This window comes from Elephantulus edwardii, unplaced genomic scaffold, assembly GCF_000299155.1.
Source record: "Elephantulus edwardii isolate Elephantulus edwardi_28Jun2011 unplaced genomic scaffold, EleEdw1.0 scaffold00323, whole genome shotgun sequence".
Taxonomy (NCBI): domain Eukaryota; kingdom Metazoa; phylum Chordata; class Mammalia; order Macroscelidea; family Macroscelididae; genus Elephantulus; species Elephantulus edwardii.
The window spans coordinates 1,501,463-1,524,606 of record NW_006400073.1 but is presented as its reverse complement, the minus strand read 5'-3'; the positions used below and the strand labels follow the sequence as shown (position 1 = coordinate 1,524,606).

Sequence of the window (23,144 nt, the reverse complement as noted above, 5' to 3'; positions counted from 1 at the left end):
GTCATGCCTGAGTGCTGATTTACAATCTTTTTTTTAATTATTAAATTTTATTAAGTTTAATGAACATTTACAGAGATTTTGGGTTTTCATTCATTCACTGTTGCACTATTTTCTCTACCCTCCTCCCCAGTTCATTCTTCTTTTTTTTTCTTCACCCCCCCTTGAAAGTCTGTTTTAATTGTCCAATTGCCACAGTGCTTGTCAAACCCAGTTCTGATCTTAAAAAATTAAAAAGCTGATATGCACAATAGTGTTGTATTCTTTAGTCAAGGCATTTTGAAAAGATGGTATTTTTTTTTCTGGCTTGTTCCCTTTCTTAAAACAATGCTTGTTCTTTATTTAAAGTTAACTGAAGAATTTTATTTGTAAAATGGTAGCGCTTTCCATATTTTCCTTAAGTTCTCCTGTTGTTGTTAAGTGCCATCAGGTCAAGTACAAGTCATAGCAACCCTATGAATAACAGATCTGAGTTCTGTATCATTCTCATCATCTCTGACACACTTGAGCCCATTGCTGCAGTCACTGTGTCAACCCATCTGGTTGAAGGTCTCCCTCTATTTCGCTGACCCTCTTCCCTATTTCCAAGCATAAAGTCCCTCTCCAAGGAATAGACTCTCTTAGCAACATCTCCTACCTTGGTGAGATGAAGGTTTGCCACATTTGCCTTCAAAGAGCACTCTGGATGCACTTTCTGCAAGATATATCTGCTCTTTTGGGAATCTATGGGACATTCTCCTGAGGAAATCCTAGAAATCCAACAAAACCAAGGCAAGGATCTACTTTCCCAAATAATTCATTGTTGTTGAGTGGATCCTAATCTACAGTGACCCTACAGGGCAGAACAGAACTGCATCATGGTGTTTCTACAGCTGTGAGCTTTACAAGCTAACGCCATTTCTCCCCTTGAAGCAGCTGCTGGGTTCCACCTGCTGACATTGTGACCAGCAGCCAAGCACTTAGACACTTTCCAGTGAGGCTCTTTACAATTCATGACAGGTCTGACATAGGTGTTTAAAAGTGCAGAAATATCCTGACATCCCTTTTCTGTCCCTGTAATCAGATGGACTTGCTTTGGTACTGAGGTTTGGAGCAGGAATGGACAGCCAGATCATACTTATTTTTTTTCTCTACTCCACTCTTGGAGCCAACCGTGGAGTGGATGTGGGAATGGAGCTGTCTCCCCACCAAGCTGTGGCATTTGGTTGTGTACCTCAGAGGAGATACAGACCTTATTAGCTCAGACAAGAAGGAAAACATCTTTACAAGAATGATCCAACTACCCAAAGCACATGAGTCTAGTTCAAACAACTGCCACTGGTCATTCTGGGCACTCCCAGACACAAAGTAAAGACAGTTAAGATTGTTAAATACCAAGAACCAACTGGTGGTGTTACTTGTCAAGAGTTGAAACCTATTCAATGGCTATTGATTTTATTTTAGTTGAGAAGATTAAACAACTTATGTAAAGTGCTCAGAAATGTCACTGGCTCCAGGCATGGCTGTTATAGTAAATTGTTTCCCTGCCCAAAATATGTCTTGTTAATCACAATTTATACACCTGTGGTTAAGAGTCCTGGTGGGGGCACATCAGTGATAGCTGGTAGTGATGTTGAGCTGCTAACAGAAAGCTCTGAGACTTGACTCTACCAACCACTCCTGGACAAAGACAGGCAGTGTCTATCTGGCTCCTGGGGATTTACAGTCTCAGTAACCTGATGAAAGGGCTCCATGAGTTGAACGGACTTCAATGAAGAATTTTTCCCCCTAAAGGTGGTGACAAACTCATTTGGAAATGCACTGTCTTTGTCATGTAAATGGAAAAATCAGTGCAGTGTGACATCAATCTCCTTTGAGAACAGTTTAATGTGAAAGCAAAAGAGCAGAAATGGGAGAAGCTAGACATCACATCAAATGAAGATCACCAAGAAGTTGAAGTTGAAAAGATCAAGACCCTTACCCAAAGCCAACAGAGAGTAAATGAGTCTTCCCTTAGAGCCAGCACCCTTATTTTAAACTTCTAGTTCCCAAAACTGTGAAGGCATAAATTTATTTGTAAACACCACCTACTTGTGCTATTTCTGTTATAGCCACACTACATAACCAAAGCAGTATCCAATAAATCCTAGCTACTTTTTTTACAGTAAGAAGAATCGATACCTTTGAGCTGTGGTGATGGAGAAGAGTGCTGAAGAGCCCATGGACTGCCAAAAGAACAAATTGATTACGTTTTGGAGAAGGTACAGCCAGAATGCTCCTTAGAAGCAAGGATAGTGAAACCTCATCTAACATACTTTGGGGATGTTGCTGGAAAAGGCTATTCTTTGGAAAGAGACATCCTGCTTGGAAAGATGAAGAGATGATGAAAGAGAAAAGCCCCTTAACAAGACAGACCGATACAGTGACTGCTGAAATGGCTCACGTATGTCAGAAACAATGAGGAGGACACAGGATAGGATTCAGATGTGTTGTTCAGAGGGTAACTATGAGCAGTACTCAACTGAATGGCACCTAACAAAAACAACTATTATTACTATTTGTATAACACTTCCTTCCACAGGCATCATCATTACCTACAACAAGCCCCTTATAAGATAACTTGCTGAGCTATTATAGTCTTGCCCTAAAATTGGAGTTATGAATGGGCTCTGCTATAAAAAAGCAGCCCTCTGTGACTAGATACAACTAGGAGATGAAACAAAATTACAATAGGAAAAAAGTCTCAGGAATAGGGCCAAGAATGTCTGTTGCTCTTGTCCTCACATTCCTTCCCTTAGGCTAAAGCTTTGCTGCTGGAGCAAGTCAAGAAAAAGAATAGTAAACTAAGCCGTTCATGTAGGTTTAGAGGAAAAAGCACAAAGCCTAGATAAACCATATTTATTAAACTTTTCCCTTGGTAAAAGTTCTTCTTTGAGTACATGTGAATTCCACAAGAAACTTCCAGAAAGTCAACAGAAATGATCATTTGACCTCTCCAAAGCTTTTATGAAATACATATTTCACGGTAGCCTAGTAAAAGGAAGAACAGCCTGAAGACTGTTCTTGGTTTACATTTCATTCCTAGAAGGAGAGGCTGCCTTTTTTCAAGAGATGGAAGCTCTCGCTTCTCTCTAAAGAAGTTAGCCTGCTCCCTCTTCTTGGAGGTTTTGAACCAGTTTCCACAGTTCTAGAGGGTGGCACTGTGTACTTTTAAGGGGACTTGTTCTGAGCATGAAGATGTGCAGCCCACCCACACCTGGGTCTACAGTGCTGAAGGTCCTTACCCCCAGGTGGCATCTGTGCACTGTGCAGGCACAAGAGGACTCAGGGACTCAGAGACCTAGGGGGGCTAGGGAGGACTCAGGAGGATTCAGAGACCCAGGAGGACTCAGGAAGGCTCTGGAGGGCTTGGGAGAACTCAAGAGGACTTGGGAGGGCTCAGGAAGATTCGAGAGGGCTCAGGAGGGCATAAGAGACTCAGGAAGGTGCTGTCACCTCTCAATTCCCAGTCTCTCCTGACCCAGTACTTCTGTAGAGCTACCCCTTTCATCCACCCTCTCACTTGATCCTTCTGTGAGCCATAAAAAGTCACTGCCACATCACTCTGTCTTTTACAGCTGAGGATATAAAAATTCAGAAAGTCAAGGGATTTGCCTGGAATTATGTGGCTGGACAGCTCAGGAAGCAGGGACCAACTCTGATCTTTCTCCAAAGCTTGCGAGCAACATTGTCAGTGTCTGCTATTGAAACTGGGAAAGTTATTCTAACATAAAATCATAATGAAATATATTTCCATTTTGGAGTCCATTGTTGCCAGATGCAGTGCTTGGGGTCTGGAGGAAGGTGGAAGTGAACACAGTGCCACTCTCCAGGCGTGGACAAGCCCCACAATAGGGCTGTCTTCTCTGGGTTTCCTCCATCCAGCCTGCTTTTCTTCTGGACCACCTGGAGCCAAGAGAGGATGCCCAGCACAAAGGGCTTTGTCTCGGCCTCTACAAACACAGACTCCTCCAGCTCCTCCTGCTGCACCTTCAGTTCCTTGAGTCTACTGTGCTAGCTGCCCCAACATCCCAATCCCAGGAAGGCGAAGAAGCAAGCTGGCAGACAAGCAGTGCTGTGGTTTTGATACAAAAGATCTGACTGCCTATTGAATCCCCACCAAGTCTGGCCTTTTGTTCCCCCTGTGTCCTTTCCCCTTTGACGGTCAGAACCTAGTATATGGAATGGTAACACTTCACCCACTTAATTTCCCAGTCCCACACCTTTGCCTGACTGAGACTGCAGGTGGGAACACCACAAAATGCAAAATGTATTTCCCATTATGTTTATATTAAAAGTGGGAATCAAAACTGGTATCTTTTCAGGGGCCTCAATATCACACAATGTACTTCACTGTCTTCTGTCATGGCTGTTTAAAAATGCGGGTTTTTAGTATTGTTCATAGGTCAGACATAGACACACACAACATATCATTCCGTAAAATGGGGGTGGGTGGAGTAAATTAACAAAAAGCCCATTTTCTTTTCTCTTTGGCACTAACTACCCCTACCTGCAACAGCTTTCAGTCTCTCAAACACCCTCCAATGCGCCCCAGCGGTCCTGAGTCTGAACTGCCAGCTGCTGAGGGCTCTCCTGTCAGGGGAGGTGTCTCCAGATCTGCTTGGTCCAAAGCTCACTGCCTTCCTCAAACAGCACCTCTGCTATATGGGGCGTGGCCACCAACCAAGCCCCAGGAGATCTCAGTTACTGTGCTGATGGGCTTGGCTCATTCCAGAGACCAAAAGGTGTGCTTTCTGAAAGCATTTCTCTTTTGGTACTAATGGAAAGAGACTGGGAGAGAGGGGTCTGGCCCTCACTGGCAGAGGCTGAGGAGGAACGAGGCCAATTCTAAATGGAGATGAGGATCACCGTGGTACAGGGCACTTCTCTTTGTTCCTTCACACAAGCTGGTGGCCATTTCAGTCTGGGAACGATGAGGCCTGATAGGTGCCAAGCAGCACTCCACAGGCCATACACTTATGGTCCAGTTTTGGAAGTATTCTTGACCTCAGCTGCCATGGCTTTATAGTGGTTTTATAATGAGTAGTTGTCAGGGTAGTGTCCTGGGGAGCTACAAGCTGAGCCCCAGTTACACAGTGAAGACACATCTAGGTTGACTCACATGGCTGCCTGCTAACCAGAATCCTGGGAGTCTGAATCCACCCAGAGGCACTTTGGAAGAAAAGCCTGGCCATCTATGTCCTAACAGTCATTTGCTCTATGGAGCAAATGCATGTAACTCAAGAATAACGGACTTAATGTTTTCCCCCTCTAAGTTAGGGATTAACAAGACTGCTATTCCTCACCCTAAGGAGTTCCAGTAGTAAAGAGCTGCAGTGCCAACCCAAAGAAACATGGTTTGAATCCACCAGCTGCTCCTTGTGAGAAAGACAGGCAATCAACTCCCATGAGATTTACTGCCTTTGAAAACCCACTGGAGAGTCATCTATGAGTCGGTCTGACAGCCCACAAGACTCCCCTCCCCAAGCAACACCTTTGTGAAGGTTTAAGCTGTATGCCAGTGGAACCCCTATCTTAAAAAGCTTCCCCTTTGTCACACAAGTACAAATGGCACCACTCCAAGGAAACACAGCCACTGTGGATTCTTCTACCTGGCAGAGTCAAGTAACCAGTCCCCCACCCCTTTGCCCTAAGGCCTTCCTCTGTGCTGAGGGTGCAGCCATTCCCCCTCCTGAACAGAATCCTGCCCTTCTACTGGACAGAGGGCAAAGCACCAGGAATCAGCACTGCACCCCTTCCCCGTGCTCCATTTACTCACCCAAACCTTTTCTGGAAATTTGGTGATGAATTCAAAGCATCTTGGTCTGCAGGAACTCCCAGAGCAGACACTAATAGACTGGGGACACCTGCAGGGCACCTCAGCAGGCTAACCCCACCCAACCTCAAAGGACTCCCAAGAAGGATGGGCTTGGCCCTCCAAAGAGAAATCACGAGTCAAATCCTTCTTCCTCAGGTGGGTAACTTGAAGTCTCTGTTCCTCAAAAGGAATTATTATAATACTGTGCTGGGGCAAGACCTTTTTTGTAGCCTTAATATTCTTCTGGGTGGCATAGCACTGGTCTGTGTGTTGCTGTACAGAGGTAACTCGTGGTTGCTGTGATGCTGAAGCCTGTGACAGTGATGTGCCAATCGTGATAATGGGCACCCATGGTGGACAGTATTGGCTGGAGCTTCCTGACTAAATCAAGTCTGGAAGCAGGAGTGGCATCCACTTCCAAAATGGCTTGCCTCTGGAAACTCTATGTACAAACAGTGCTCAGGCTGTTCGTTCATAGGGTCGCTATGAGTCGTCTATGACTCGACAGCATTAAACAACAACAAAAACAATATAACTATTATAATTTTTACTTTTCCAGGTAGGCACTGTTTTTATGATCCATGCACAGATGACACTGTTTCTCATCTGGAGTCAGAATATTGAGTATTCCTCCAAAATGGCATTGGCTCTAGTGCCAAAAATGACGGGGCTTGTTAACTGCTCTGCAGAACATACTCTTCTATACCTCTTTTCCCCACAAAGGGAGCAAAGGTGTCAGAGATGTACGAATCTCCAGCCACGGACAATGCCAGGGAGAGGCAAGAAAGACACAGCATTGTGCATTGCTGGTATCTCGTTCCTGTCATTGATATTTCTGTGTCTATTTCCAGCCCTGCTCTGCCTTGTATTCTATTCATCAGACACCCCATTTTATTTAACTTTTTAACTCTCCAAACCTACTTAAAGGTTAAAAAAATAAAAATCATTATACAATGCAAATTGTCTCAAACAAAAAAATAAACTAGGTTATAAACGGAACCCCTTTTTGAAGTGGTTGTATCTTGGACTGACCTCATACTGCACACAGGCTCTGAAAGGAGACTTCTGCCACAGTGCTGACATATACTGCATCCTCCATGCTTTCCCTTTGGTTACCAGAGGCTTCTAGGAGGGGGCTAACCACACAGCCTGAACATTCTGGCCAAAACTTCCAGCCAGTGTCTGTCCATCCTTACCAGTGCCCCATGTGGTGCACTTCTGAGAAATAGCCATCGAGGACTAACCAACACGGGACCAACAATACAAGGCAAATGGTTACTTTCAGTGCCATCAGAGGACTGCAGAGGGTCCTGGCATCATCTATAAGTTTCTGGTCATGAGAATGGTTGACATACTTGGCTACTACTAAGCAAAAAGCTGGACCTCTGAGCCCACGCAGTGGCACCCTGGGATATCTGCTTCTAAAACCATCAACCACTGACAAGTCTACAAAACGCTCCTACTTGATTCTCATGGGGTTGTCATGAGCCACAGGCACTCAATGGCAAGTGGTTTGGAGAACTAATCACCTTCTCACCATTAGGGGGACTTGGCAATATTCCCAGCAGCCTAGTGCAGCAACGACATGTATCCTGAGGTTACCCAGCCCATCTTGGGACAGGACCGGCTATATTTAGCTCATCTGAAAATGTCTACATATAGCAAGCCCAGTCTGCTTTCTTGTAGCCTCAATTCTTGGCCCTAAACATTCTGTTCAGACTAGACAGCAAATTTTCAAGTACCTGGGCATTGTAGTCTAACTGGCCTAAATTTTTGGTAAAACTAAAAGCTGAAGTTATCAATGAGGCTAAAATAATTCCGGTTCCATTCTTAGTGTATATTTTATTTCAAAGCTCAGGGCATCTAGTTTCAAAGAGAATGGTGCTAGAGAGCCTTCTAACTGGAGAAATCCTGAGTAACTGTCGACTTTTTTCCATAAGTTCTCCCTCTCCAAAGTTCCTTGGCCCTAAGGAGTCTCTTTCTGTCCAGAGCAAAGAAGAGTTAAGAAAACCAAACACTTTTAGTCTAAAGGTCTAATGAATGAACCTCAACCTCCACAACCTTGAGACCAGAAGATCAAGAGGGTAGCAGCCACCAACACTGACACCTCTGAAAGGAGCAATCCCAGTAGCAGGTCCCTGACAGGGTGAGTGAAAACGTGGAATAAAACAAAATCACAAACAAAAGCAGGCTTACTGGCCCAAGAGCCTGGTACAACACTGAGACCATGGCTCTGTCACTTTGCAAAGCTTGCACTGAGACGACCCCATCACCTTCCAGCCCAACCACTGGGAAGCCTCCTAGGTGACCAAGAGCACCAGGGGCAATGCACATGCCTCAGAGTGATCAAAGGATCAGCCGGCCCAGGAGGCGTAGGGAGAAGGATGACTGGAAGTGGGAAATATGTAGGAGAAATGGGGAGCTTGCTATGGGGAATAACATCAATGCCATGATGCATATCGTATGTGAATTATTGCTTGCAAAACCAAACTGCTCTACAAATCTGTAAACTTCCACTCCAAAGACCCAGAAATCTTGCCTAGCTCTCCTGGATATACTGAAACAAAGCTTCCAGGAGATGCTAAACATCTGCCACTTTCTTTTTATAAATTTTTTTTCATTCATTGTTGCACTTTTTCTCCCCACCCCACAGTGTACTCCTTATTTCAGATTGCTGTCATACATATACTGTCTAATTATATGTTCCTTTGGACAGTTCTTCCCCTCATCAGTGTTCATTATCTTTTCACTCTTTTCCCATTCTCTCCTCAACCTGCTGCCGACCCCTCCTGTCCTATTTTAGAACAGCTGTGTTCTAAAATATCTGTCCTTTTTTGACTCAGATATTTCACTTAGCATAATACCCTCCAGGCTCCCTGACATTGTGCAATGTTTTCTGAGTTCATTGTTTTTCAGTGCTGCAATTTCCCATGGTGTGGCTGCACCACAGCTTTTCTATCCATTCATTGTTGCTGGGACATCTGTCACCTTCCTATTTAGCAAAATGTGCAGGTAGCGGCACCAAGAGAAGCCATGGATGAGTGAGGTTAGAGAGTGTCGCAGCAGGCTAAGTGCTTGATGACAGGCTGAAAGGTTAACAGTTCAAACCCACACAGGGGTGCCTTGGAAGACAGGCCTGGCAATCTGAAAACCCTCTGCACACCTAGGCTCACCACAAGTCACAACCAACTGCAGAGCCTAGCAGCAACCACACAACACAAGAGAAAGTGAATATGCAAATCAAAACCTTAAATGCATAAATCCAGAACTTCCCATGTTGTTGTTCTTAGTGTCGATCGACTCAAGGATGATTGACAGTGACCCACAGAAACTATAAATCACCGCTCAGGAAAACACTAGCAGGTAGCCATGTGTATACAATCACAGGGCAAAGTGGTTTCTGGAAGAGGGAAGACACTGCCCAGCTCAGCCTGGAGACTCTAGAGATCACAGCTCTCTATCTTCTCTCCCGCTTTCCTTTCTCCTCCTTCCACTTTGCAAAGGATACTGACGCGGCAGGGGATGTAGGATGTGCCCTGATTGTGGCCACACTGGAAGGCCAGGGATGCCACTCCAGGGATGGATGCCTGTCCAGCACTGGGGCAGCCTCCTCTTCAGGCTAAGTGCTGACAAGGCAGGAGGGAGGCACTTACTTTCCCTGAGGTAGCTGAGGTGTGACAACAGCACATCTGTGTTGTAGAGAGAGGTGGTGCGGAGGAAGTCCTCTTTGTTCATTTTGCATAGCTCCTTGCCGTCCATGTTCTGGAAGAAGGCCGTGTCGATCTCCATCAGGCCATATTCCTTTATCGCCCACTCCAGCCACTGCCGCACATGCTCCTGTGTCCACAGTGTGGGGTCTACAGAGGACAGGGGCCTGGTTAGCATGGGTGTCCAGGCTTGTGTAGATCCTCTGCCTTGGCAGGGACTTGACTCCTCTGGGCAGCAATCCCCAGAACCTGCCTGGCTCTCCACAACTGGCATGTCCATGTCACTTGGCCCCTGGGAGGTTCAGCCACACTGTCTGCCCACTCAGGATGACTGTTACAGTTTCAAAGGGCATTCAAGTGAATTAAACACAAGGCTGTCACCTTTTACAAAGGCAAACCACTAGTATTTTTTAAAATATTGGTGATTTCTTAAAAGAACTCATTTCTTTAGAGGGACACACACACACATCTGGAAAACCAAACGGCATCAGCCATTAACACAGAACTAATCCCAGTGTCCTCCTTCTGCGCCTTTAAGGATATTTAAATCCCTGAAGATGAGAACTTCTGCCTGACCATTTACCACAGTATGAAGCCAACCCTTCTCCTGGCATCCAATTATTCATTAGTAATAGCCACCTCAAACTTGCTCACCCTACATGAAAATCTCACAGCCCAGGGCAGGGAAGCCTGCAATTAGGCAGCACAGCTGTGGTGGAAATTCAAGGAATCTCAGGATCAGGAGAGTGTGACTGGAGAGAGAGAGAGGCTCAGGAGGAGGGGGACGCTACACAGCATTGTATGTCAGCAGTGCTGAGCTTCCCTGGACCTGCTGCATGCTGTGCTACCACTGATTGAAGCTACCATATCCCTGACATTATCATGAATGAACCTGGGTCTATCAATGAGTGAACACATGAAAAGAAGGAAGAGGGTTTATGGTGTCTCTCACAGTGGCTGGGTTGCCAATGGAAAGCTTCTGCAGAATCACTATCCTTGTCTGGACTCTGCATTTCAACTGTGCTTCAAGCAGCAGAAACCAGGTATCAGGGTGACTCTAACTTTAAGAAGCACCCAGCACTGAAGCAGATGTGGCAAAGTCACTGTGTTTGCTGGGCATGGAGGAGAATTTGGGGTCTAGGCTACTAGCATGCTCGAATGTCAAGTCAAAAATCTAGTACTCTCTATGAAGAACTGTCCACATCTCTGGGCAGCACTGGTGACTTAGTGGTAATGAACTGCACCGCCAACTCAAAGGTATACAGTTCAAATCCAGAACCTGCTTTATGGGAGAAAGATGAGTACTTTCCTCTCATGTGATTTACTGCCTCTGAAAACCCACTGGAGGGTCAGTTCCAACTCGATGGTACAGAACAACAACATTCTGGTACCAATTGTACAGAGAACTATTTTTATTTACCAAGAAAATGCTGTAAAAAGGATTTTATTGCCTATTTTGCGATAAAGGGAGCTCTAGTGACCTAGTGATAAAGGGATTGTGCTGCCAACTCAGAGGCAGGTGGTTTAAATCCGTCAACTTCTCTGTGGGAGAAAGGTGGGCAGTCACTTCCTATGTCATTTACAGCCTCTGACAACCCCCTCAAGGGTCTGCTATGAGTTGGTTCCCACTAGAGAGCAATGAGTGGAGTATTTTAAGAAGGAAATTGGAGTCCTGAAAGGCTCCCTTGTTTTCCCAAAGCCCCAAAGCTAAGATTCTGAGCTGGAAACCAAAGTCTTCACAGGACATGACTTGGTTGTAAGCACCCCAAATCCTGGCTTCTCTCACTTTATCTTAAAACTAGAGCTTCCTTCTAATGTTTATTGTCAAATTGTGCTTGCTTCTCTTTCTCAACTAAATATGTTCCTTTATTTGTTCTTGTTTATACTCTAGAGACACTTGGCCAATAGACTTAGACCTTTGGTAAATGCAAATAATCCTGCAACTACTTCAGAATATGAAAGGAATGCCCTGGGGAGAGTTGGCTTATGTAGTATGTATACTCTCTCCTCTGACCTCTTTCACGTCCCTCAATCCTTCACTTGTAGTATCCAAGGGCTCAAGTTCAATTTTACATTGTATATTTTATTCCTTCCATTATTTTCATCCTTATTTTGGGCCCTATCACAATGTTGCTTCTCTCTTCCTCTCTAAAGCACAATGAATTATATAAATCTTCCATCTGGATCATGTTAGATTCTCGAAATGTGTTTTTGGATGTGTTAGGCCTCATTTCTTCCCATCTGAACATGAAGCAGGTGATTTAAGTATGGTTCTCCTTTATACTTGTCTTTAAAACCCACCATAAATCTCACTTCTGGCTGCAGAAATGTTTTATGGCCTTGATTTGTAGACCTTTCCCTCATGTCCAGGAGGAGGACCTGCAGGAAACCAAAATGTCTGAGGACAGATCTTAGAGAGTTAGCTAGAGGTACAATAATTAAGTAAATCCGTAGCTAGTGAGTGGTGTGGAGGTCCTTTAAAAATTGTTTGGTTTAATTTGAAAGAACGTTATTCTCATGTTTCTGCTATGGTTAAGTTGTCCCATTGAAGACAAGAATTTTTATATTCTTTTGGAACAGACCCCGCACCACCAACCAGTCTGGATCTGGAATGCAGGCCAAGCTTCCTGGAAACTATTCCCTTCTTCTGGCCCCTCCCCAAAGTGAACTACCCACCTAATAGTGGGCTCGGGGTGGGGGAAAAAATCCGTGACCCTTTAACACATCAATCCCCAAGGATGTCAGCCCTATGCTGGTAGTTATTTGACTAACGTAGGAGCATTCAGTACTAAATGGACAAAGGCCTGATGAATTAGGGCTTTCCTTTGGGGAGTATGAAAACACTCCCTCTGACTACTCCTTCAACATGGACCATCATTGTGGGTGGAGGCAGAGGGGCTACTCGGTTGGATCTTATCTATACCAGCTGCTGTCAAGTCAGTCCCTCCTCACAACAGTCTGTCTGTGCCAGAGCATGCTGTGCCTCATAGGCTTGTGAGGGGCTGAGCTGCTGGACATAGATGTTCTGAAGCACCTCTGGATGAACTCAAACCACTGCCTTTTTTTTTTTTGGTTAGCAGCCAAGCTCACTGGCTATTTTTATCACCCAGGGATCCTGGGGATAAACATTACAATCTACTCTCCTGAGGAAGTTGGGAGGGCCAACAATAAATGGTGTAATACTGTGATGCACACAAAGTTTAAACCAAATGAGCTGCAATCAATCCAGTCAGTTTCATGCACAGCAACCTACAGGGTAGAGAGCGCTGCCCCCGAGGGTTTCCTAAGCTGTAAACCTTTACGGGACCACACTGCCCTATCCTTCTCTCACAGAGCAGCTGGTGGGTTTGAACCACTGAACTTTTAGTTAGGCAACTGCTTTAACCATTGTGGGATCAGGTAGATGGTGCTTTGGAGCTAGGAAATCATAAATAGTAGGTATTCTTCCATTTGCTTTGTAAAATTATCTTCCTGTGAAAGAAGAAACTTAAAAATGCTTCATGAGCACTTTTCCCGTCCGATCTAAACCAAACCCACTGCCGTGGAATCCATTCAATTCCCTGCCCTTCAGGCAGAACTGCCCCATTGTGCTTTCAGGGTGATAATCTTTACCATGCAGATGTTCACAGCCTTCTCCTGTGGAGGCACTGGTGAATGGAAATCACTGACTTCTTGCTTAGGGCTTGATTACTGTGCCCCCACTGCTTTTTAAGTCCCGCAGGGCACAGAAAAACCAGCTTGTGTGGCATCTCTCTCCACACCAGGCTTAGTTTGGACAAGGACACATGATGTGCCATTGGTCCTCAGACAGAAGTAGAAGGCAGACTCGGGTAAGCTCAGAGCATGGGGAAGGAGTGGCCCTTTACAAAGTCACGCCTCTGGACTGGCAGACAAATTCCTTTGGATTATGGCAGAGAGCTAAATCTTTGCTTTCAGACATGACTCCATTTGAACTTTTCTAAATGGGCAGGTTTTTGTCTTTTTGGTAAAGCTTTTGGTAAGATTAGTTTGCAAACTTGCCTCACAATTCACTTCATCCAAGATTTGGATGATCTGGTTCCTTTTATCTGGCCCAAGCTCTCCAAGCAGCAGCTTCAAAATCCCTTTTTGACCAAGTGGCTAAGCTTGGCCAAGGCAGTATCCAGCCAGTGGATGGCAGGACTGAACAATTATTTTATTTTCTGTATAAAACAGTCCCAATATCGAGGAAAAAGATGCTATTTTTACATACTGACATAACTCACTAAACACACGCTAAGGTGCTCCATTTGTTAAATACAGTTATTCCTATTGTAAACTGAAAGAGCTGGCTGCAATTCTTGAAAGGTGGCAGCCTGCACACTTCAGAAGTCCGTGCCTAGTGGCCTTCTGTTGCGCTGTCTCCTTACAGAGAGGCACGGCCATGTCTGGCACTCATGGGACTCAGGAGTTTGGAGGCCTCACTTCTGCTCTCTCTGTAGATTAAAGGGCCAGCCTGTTCAGGGGACATCTGCTTGGGTGAGGGTGGAGCTTCATAACCAGCACACCAGGTACGTGATTTGGGGAACATTGGGATGTGTCTGCGAGGCAGTTAAGGAGTAAGGGAGGAAGAGCAATCTTCTCAAGGTTGTGTTTCCCTGAGGACAGTGATTCAGCTAGGGTTTAAACACTCACACCTACAGAGCAGGTCTCCCTTTCCCCTACAGACCCCAAAGAGGGAGGACGTGAGGCAGCCAGGAAGTACCTGCGGGAACAATGACTCTCCGCTCGTTGGTGGTCATGTTGGGAGGAGGGGGGCCATTCTTCTCATCCATGTAGGTGTTGTAGTTCATTGGGTTGGATTCGCCTCCAGCAACAAGCTTGCTGCATTTGCTAACACTGCAGTCCACCGGAGATTCCCTGAAAGTGAGAAGAGACAAAAGTGTGATGGGAAGTCGTTGTGTCCTGCGTGGCCACCCTGCCTGCTCCGGGCAGCCCTCCAGCCGGCCCACTGCAGACCACTGTCAAGCCACTGTCCAGCCCCATCTGGTACAATGAGGATAATGACAATAACGATGTCTCACTGCTACACTCCATGCTGCCACCAGCATTTTCTTCAAATTTCAGCCCAGTCCAATAATTATGGCACTTAAAATTTTTGGCACCTTCTTCCTGGCCCGCTAATGATGCCTGAAGCTTTTACGGTGGTACTGCATCTTCCCGAGTGGATGGCAGCCTCACTGCCAGGCGACCCGCACTACACAGCATTTGCTCTTTGTCCTCAATCAGGGGATGCTTCTCTCCCACCTGTCCCTGTTGCTGCAGCTGCAGTTATTTGCCAGAGGCCCTTCACCTCACGGCCCTTGTGCTTCCCAAGACTGTGCCCCTGCTTTAGCTTCCAACATCTCGTGTATCTCAAAGTGTTCTGTCTTGTAGCTGAACAAATGTTTCTGAATGGATCCTCTACTGCACATATATAACATGAATGCATTTCTCACATGCTGCTCTGTGAGCTTCTCAGTGGCAAAGAAATTGAAGGCTACGTGAGTGGCTGAGGGTCACACAGCTGGTGAGCAGTGGAGCAGCACCTGGGCATTTGGACTTACCCATCTAAATGCCCATGCAAAAAAGCTCGTGGCTGTGTGCAGAGGGAGAGAAGCGAGAATGCACCCTAAGACAGGACTGTAGCTGCTGCAGGCTTGGTGGCCAAGTTCACCTGGGACAGTGTGAATGAGTCACTTGACTCTGACACAATAGCAATCCTGTAAGTGCCACAGTAGAACTGTGCTCCATCAGATATGTCCAGGGAGATTTTAATGAAAGGAGACCACCAGGCTTTACTTCTGGGGCATCTGAATGTGAGATGGGATTAACAGCCAAGAATGTTGATCATTTGTCCCCACATGGACACCCTGTCCCATTAGTACCTGGTCCTCTTGGATTGCTCAGGGCTTCAGCTCAGTACTGGGGACATGTCACCTGCAGAAACACTCACATGTCTAGAGAAGGCAGGAAATTCACTTTCTCCCAGTCCAGAACCACAGCCTTCCCACCATGCCCAGAGCAAAGCATCCTTTCCTATTTTGCCAGCTCCTATTCTGGCAGAAGCAGGACCAAGAGCAGGAGAAGTGGTCCTGGCACCCTGGGACACAGCCACTGGCCCCGGGAGCTCCCAACTAGACCTAAAGGCCAGCAAATGCAGGTAAGGTTTTCATGAAAGCTTTCTGACTCAGCCCCAGAACTTCTCTGGACTTGCATAGCCTGGCTGCTGCCCTGCCACAGCTGAAGGTAGGTCATGCCTTCTGTTTCCTCTGTACATGCAAGGCTGCAGGGAAGCACAGTGACAGCACAGCGACACTGCCAGACATAGCCCCACTCCCAGAGACACTGCAGGACCGAGGCCATGCACGCTCAAGAAAGAAAATGAAATGAATTTGTTTCTTAATCTGAAAAGAAAAAAAATATTGAAGATCACTTATCATAGCTGGGAGATAAATGCTCCACTGAGATATTAGAAGTCAGACGGTAATTTTTTCCTGATGTCTTACAGAGGGAGCAAGGGCTGAAAATGAAAATAAGATGTATAACTTACACATGTTAGAATTTAAGGTTTTACTATTCTCCTACTGTTTTTCCAGGCAGAGAACCAAGAACCAGCCATCAGAGTCCCAGACTGCTGAAGGTTTAATGTCCCCATGGCCGTCAGAGGGGAGGCAGTAGCACATCAGAGCTTTTCACCAGAGTTTGGCTTCTTGACTGCTTCTGTTGAAGGACTTGGCTCGAGATGAAGCAGCCCCAGAGCAGCCCTTGGCCTGGCTCAAAGCAGAGAACAGCCCTCAACTTGCTGGTCCCAGCCAGAGGGCTGGTTGTACGCACACGTGCACGCACACACCCCACACGCACATGCCACATGTACACTACATTACTCACCTGCACACACACTCACATATACATCTATTGCACACAGCACATACACCATGTACACCACATAAATCACTCACACACACACACACACATATGCTCAGACACTCCTTCAGATACACCCACTGCATATACCACAAGCACATATCACTCACATACACACACACACACACACACACACACACACACACACATACACAGGTGTACTCATACAAAGAGCACATTCATATTTCTCCTACATGCACCATGCATGCTGTGCACACCACTCACATACGAACACATGCACACACCCTCTGCACACCTCCCTCACATACACCATGCACACAGCATACATATCACTTCTATGAACACATCAAACCATCTGGCTGCCCTTTCCAGGGTACTAGTCAGTTGTGGAGCAACCGAAGTCAAACAGCGAGTTGGAAGATGAAGTCAACATGCAACCAAGAATGCAACTTTCCAAGTGGTTCACTTGGGGCCCTGGAAGAGGACAGGGTTGCTACAGGAGGGCTCTGGACAGAGGAGTGCTGGCCAGGGTAGTATGCAGGTGATAAAATAAGAGGTGTGCTCACAGGCTTGCCTCTTGAAGAACAAAAGGAGGTGAGTTCCTTTTCTCCTTTGAACTTGCCTTTTCCCCCACACCAGTGGACCTCAAGCGGCTTCTGAGTTAAGCATTGACCTTTTGCAGTGTGGAGGTGAAGGATCAGGCCCTCAGGAACTATCTTTGATGAGTGACTCTACAGATTTGAATAGTGCATGGGATACAATAGGGGCAGGGATGGTCCTTGTCATCAGAAATAGAAAAAGGAGATGAAAGAGAAGTAAAAGCTACCTAATGCATGGCCTGGGACCTGGTGCGGCAGGCACCCTTAGTATGGGTGTGTGAGCCTGTGCTCACAGTTTCCCAGCCTGTAAAGGCATTTCTTTTCTGCTCCAACACCTATGAACACACCTGCTCCCCACCCACTTCCCTGGGGCATCTAGGCCCTGTCCTCTCCGCTAGGATCTCCAGGGGTGGCTCTTAGGAAGAAGTCCTGATCGTTGACCTGCTCACTTCTCAGGCCAGCACTGCTCTGAGCACCCAAGAGAAAAGGAAAGTTGTACCTGTGCTGTGGGGCTGCCCCGACCGCCTCCATCTCCTTGAGCTCAGGGTCTGTGTCTTCACTGCCTCCACCAGAGTGCAAAGGCCTCGCCGCAGCCATTGGGCTGGACAGCTACTGTGGAGGGTGGTACAGGTGAACGGAGCATAAAGGCTGCTCTCTAATGAGGCAGCTGGCGCCTGTAAAGAGGGCTGCTGAAAACGAGGAGGAGGAGGGAGCACGGGCCGAGGGGAAGAGGTCTGTCATTCAGCTTGGCTATACACTGCCTGCTCATTTGTATTGAGACCTGCACTTAGAGCTAGCATGGGGTTGGGGCCCATGGGCAGCTGACTGCATGGGGACCGGTGACAAGAGGGCCTGGCATGCCACAATAGAGCAGGGAGGAGGTGGTGGCTCAGTATTATGAGCATCTTCACCTCAGCATGGCACAATGCAGTGACATGGAGTCAGCAGAGGCAGCACGGGCCTACAGTCCTTCCCCACTGGACAGTGCAATGACATGGGAGTCACAGTAGAAGCAGCAGCCTTTTCCCACTGGAGATTCCCTGCAACCTTTCCCTACTGGACAATGCAATGACATGAGAGTCACAGCAGAGGCAGCAGAGGCCTGCAGCCTTTTCCCATTGGACATCAGTCTTTCCAATCTTTCTGGTTCTGCTTTTTGTGTCAAGTGACTGTGGGTCTAAAAAAAGCTGTTAGTGATTTCCAAAAGTGCCCTGCAAACTAAAGCAATGTGAAATGATGCAAAATCTCAGGTGTCTGAAGGAAAGTAGATTCCAAAGATTCCCTCCCCGCAAGGAGTACAGTGGTAGACTACATACACAACCACCACTCTACTTTCCAAATCAGCACAGGGAGATGGCTTGGATATCACCTGGGCCCACTGACTTACAGCTCAGACTTACTAATAAGAGATGTCCATATAGTCTATAGAGAGCTCTGGTGGCTTAGTGATAAAGTATTACACTATCAACCCAAAAGAACTTGGTTCAAATCCACCAGGTGCTTCATGGGAAGAAAAACAGTCAATCTCCTTCTGTGCAATTCACTGCCTCTGAAAACCCACTGATGGTCAGGAACCACCGGGTTCCTGCTTGATAGTACAACAACAACATGCAACCTGTAAGGAGCTATACTGCTACAACAGATAGCACCGCAAATCCACCAGCAATTCCTCAGGAAAAGGAAGAACACTCCTCCCCCATGACGTGGCTGTCAATCTAGAGCTGGAGGGTCAACTATGACTCAGTTTGGACTCAAAGGCAATGAGTTTGACTTTTGAGATGTCCACAAAAGGAGGTCTGACGGTGTGGTGCCTTACTTGTTGGGCTACTAAATGAAAGGTGGTTCGAATCCACCAGTTGCTCTGAGAGACAAAGGTGGGTAGTCTCCTTTAAAGATGTACTGATTTGAAAGCCTGCTAGAGGGTCACCATTATGAATGGAACACACTTGGCAGCAGCAGATTGGCTTGGTAAAATCACACAACCAATATGCATCACCCAACCCAGGGATGTACACCTGTATGCCTGCACATTGTGCAAGAGGTAAGCCATCTGTGTCACTTTTGGGATTTCTGCAGGGTCTACATATCCATGTGTGTATATGACTTTTCTGTGATGAGAACCTGCACCCCAAAAGAGAGCCATCCCAAAACACATAGTAGAATCTGCCAGCTGCTCTGTGAGAGAAGGATGGGTAATCTCCTCCTGTGCAATTAACTTCCCTGGAAACCCGCTGGAAGGTCCACTGTGGGTCTGTTCCAATTCATCGGTACTCAAGAACAACCACCACCATGAAGAGAATTCTAACTCAGTTAAGAACTGCCCCACAAGTCTTCCAAAGCTGTGATCTTTACCTGAGCAGACTGCCCCATCTCTCCTGTAGAGTGGCTGGGGCTGGTGGGCACCCCTTAAGCACTGTGCCACCCGGGCTTCTTAATTTGGAGGTTTGCTTTGTGGTTGGTTTTTGTTGTTTTTATGTAGTGCAATAAGTTAAAAACAAAGAGAAGCTGGGGGAGAGAGGACACACAATAATGCCACTACCACAGCACAGTGCTATTCCCATTTATATACATGGGAGACACTGATGGCTTTGCCAGAATGCTGAATGTCTTCCACTCAGGTTATGTAGGGCATTTCTCTTACTCTAGCCTTCAGAACATGCAAGAAGGATCCTGAAGTTGGTGGGGCACAAGTCATGGGGTCGGTGAGTCTGCCTTCAGCTTGTGGAGTGGGGACATCTGGGTGTCTAAGACAATAAACCCTGTTGGTTCATCAAGGGTGCCTGGGCCCAGGCCTCACCACCAGGCATTCTAGGTGAGCAAGTTCCTGCACCATTTCCTTTCCACAAATTGATATGCTTTCCTTTACGGATGTTTTCCCCAATCCCCGTGGTTGGGACAGGATGCAGCTGAGAGCTGTTTGTAGACCACAGCTTGGATCAGGTTGCTGAAGTCTACATCCAACACAGAACCTGTGGGCTGTGATATCTCAGGGACACCCGCCCAGACAGATTCAACCACAACAGGAAGGAGGACGGAGAAAGCAGAGCCTCCCGAGCTGGAAAGCCCCTTAATTCACTTAATACTCAGTCCTCTGCTTGACCCTCGGCCTCTGGTCCAAGATTTAGAGCAAGGATAAAAGCAAGGAGAGCATCGCAGTCTCAGACACACAGAAACCATCCTTCCCACCCGAAATGCAAGTGTCTATGGTGTCTGTGTGTGGCAGGAAGAGTTACCAGCCATGCTATCAATGAGCCTGGAGGGAACCATGAGTGGATCACAGAGCAGTCCATAGCGTTCAGTCCAGCCCTGGCCAATCAAACAGAATGTGAGCCATGTATACAAGTCTACGTTTTCTAGCGATCATGTAGAAAAACCTAAAAAATAAAACAACCCCTCAAAACCCAGATGTAATTAATTTTAATAAAATATAAAAAGATATTAACGTATTACTATAGCCATAACATAACCTTTTAACACATTAAACACAATGACTATTTAAAACATTAAATACAATGACTTCTAAATCCAATGTGCATTTAACACATAGAGCACACCTCATTTCTGGCTAGTGACCAGAGACAGATGTTGTGACTGAGCTGGGCAGCTCCACTCTAGCCTGGGAGTCAAGACGGCCTGCGTCGTTCACTCCACTTGGCTTTCTCCTCATCAACTGAAGAGAACAGATCACTGTCATTGCCTCAATTCTGCCTCGTAATGATCTTCAATTGGATTGTTTTGTGTGTTTTTAAAAAATTTTCTTGTATATTGGTTCATAAACAATGAACGAAGTTCATATACATTGTTTTTCACACCTCCACTGGGTTTTTGAGGCTGTAAATTGTAATGGGAAGAGACTGTCCATGGCCCATCTTCATCGTGTGGCACTGCTAGTGGATCTGAACCACAAGAGACACACCTTTTGGCTTGCAGTGCTGTATCAGCAGAGTTCCTCTGTTACAGGTTCAAAGTCAAAGACATCGCTACGGAGTCGTAACAGACCTACAGCAGACCATCCAATAGGTTTTTGGAGGCTGTAAATCCCATGATAGGAGATCACTCACTTTTCTTTGCCTTTGGGTTGACAGCGTACTTCTTTAGCCACTAGGCTGCCAGAGCTGACTCTAGCACAGGTTAGAAGGTATTATGACACCTCATTTGTCTTTGCCTACTATTGAGTCAGCTCCTCTCAAGATGACCTTAAGAAGGTCCATTCAGGGTGATCCATTTGTGTTGGAGGATTGTTCCAAATATTTCTTCCTTCTGAGGTGCCTCTGGGTGTAGCTGAACCTCCCACCTCTGAGTTAGCAGCCACTTAACTATTTTGTACAACTCAGGGACTCCAATAGTGAACAAGTCCCTCCGGAAAGCATCAGGTTACATACAAGACACCTGTTCAGGGGATTTGAACTGATGAGAAAACTCAACAGTACAGCACCTATCTCGTCATCTACTTCCGCACAATGAAATAACAGAGGCTGACACGGCTTACCCCAAGATGACATTCCCCCAGCAATCCTTGCTTCCTGCTGCGTCCCAACCTCTGTTGCACAGAAATACCTTGAGGATGTTTATGAGGCACTGGAGATGGCTGAGTCAGAGTGCTGAGTCAGTGGTTCATCTTCTCTCCTGTTTCCTCACAGGGGAAGAGAACACATCAGTCTTTCTGAACCTATTTCATCACCTGCTGATGGCCCAAGCCATGACAGCAGCTGCTTTGTGCAGCTGGAGCCAGGTAAGTCTCACCTCTGTTTAGCAGGGATTTACAGGGCCCTCTGCCAGCTGGCTGTTGGTGTGATGAGGCCAGGGAGTAGCTGACAAGTTACTTCTAGTTCCTTGGAAGACTCTTTGCCTAAGGTTAATATTCTGACCTGCTTGAAGGTTCTGCACAGGAAAGGGAGCAGTTAGCTTGTGAAGACAGCACACCTAGCACCAACTCCACAGGTTTCTGTCCTTGCTTGCTTGTTAATGACCTGGGTGGCCTTGGACACATGTCCATCTGTGAGCCTCCTTAGCCTGCACTGTTCATTATTCATTCAACCTCTGCTTCTAATTCAAGCTTCTCTCATGTACTGTTAATGAACCAAAACCAAGAACTGTCCACATATTAGTGAGAGGAAGAGACAACAGGTACATTAACCAAACAAGAGCATATGTGGCTGTGACAAGAGCTAAGGAAACCCCAAAAAGGGTGAGGAGTGGTCAAAGCCCACACCCACAGCAACTGATCCAGTCCTGTTCACAGAACCCCAGGGTCAGAGCAGAGCTGCCCTATGGAGATTTCATGAAGGTAATCTTTATGGAAGCAGTGTCCAGTCTCTCTCCTGAGGCAATTTTTGGTGAGGTTGAATCAGCTTTTAAATCAGTTGTTTTGAGTGCCATCCAGTCAGAACCAACCCATAGCTGATCTTTCAGCAGGTTTTCAGAGGCAGCAAATGGCATATGAGTTGACCGTCCATTTTTACCTTGTGGAGCAAGCTGGTGGATTTGAACTATGTGCATTTGGGTTGACAATATATCTCCTTACCACCAGGCCCCAATCCCACTTCAGCCTCAGCTGCATTCCAAGTCCCGGTGGCCTCACCAGGTTTCTGAGGCTGTATATCTTAAGGAAGGAGACTTTCCATCTCTCTCCCTCAGGTAGCTGGTGGATTTAAATCTCTACCTTTCTGGTTACCCACTTAACATGCTATACTCTATACCACCAGGGTTCATTGTAATGGGCTAGTTGTCAAGCACAAAGCATCTGCTGTGACTAAAGCTGCCCTACAGGACAGGGAAGAGTGTCCTCTACGATTTCAAAGGCTCGGAATCTTTACAGAAGCAGATTGCCTTAGCTTTTTCCCAAGGTGGTTTTGAACTTCTGATCTCGTCGTTCAGAGCCTAGCACTTTAGTCACTGTGCCCCCAGGGTTCCCTTAAAGACTGACCAGAATTACAATGACAGACACATAGATCAATGGAATAGAATTGAGAACCCGGAAATCAGCCCATCTGTTTATGGGCAATTGATTTTTGACAAAGAGATGAAATCAGTTAGGTGGGGAAATGACAGTCTTTTTAACAAATGGTGTTGGCAAAATTGGAAAACTATCTGCAGAAGAATTAAACAAGATCCTCACCT

The 23,144-nt window shown here is 46.3% G+C and overlaps 1 protein-coding gene across 1 annotated transcript in view; it reads right to left on the bottom strand.

Moving 5' to 3' along the window:
• Nucleotides 1–23,144, bottom strand: part of FLI1 (Fli-1 proto-oncogene, ETS transcription factor) — a 172,199-nt gene that overhangs the window by 46,778 nt on the left and 102,277 nt on the right. Inside the window, exons 3-4 of the mRNA XM_006901379.1 lie at nucleotides 14,264–14,418; nucleotides 9,487–9,690 (exon numbers count right to left, since the gene is read on the bottom strand). Coding sequence (XP_006901441.1) covers nucleotides 9,487–9,690; nucleotides 14,264–14,418 — 359 coding nt within the window. The remainder of the gene's footprint in view (nucleotides 1–9,486; nucleotides 9,691–14,263; nucleotides 14,419–23,144) is intronic.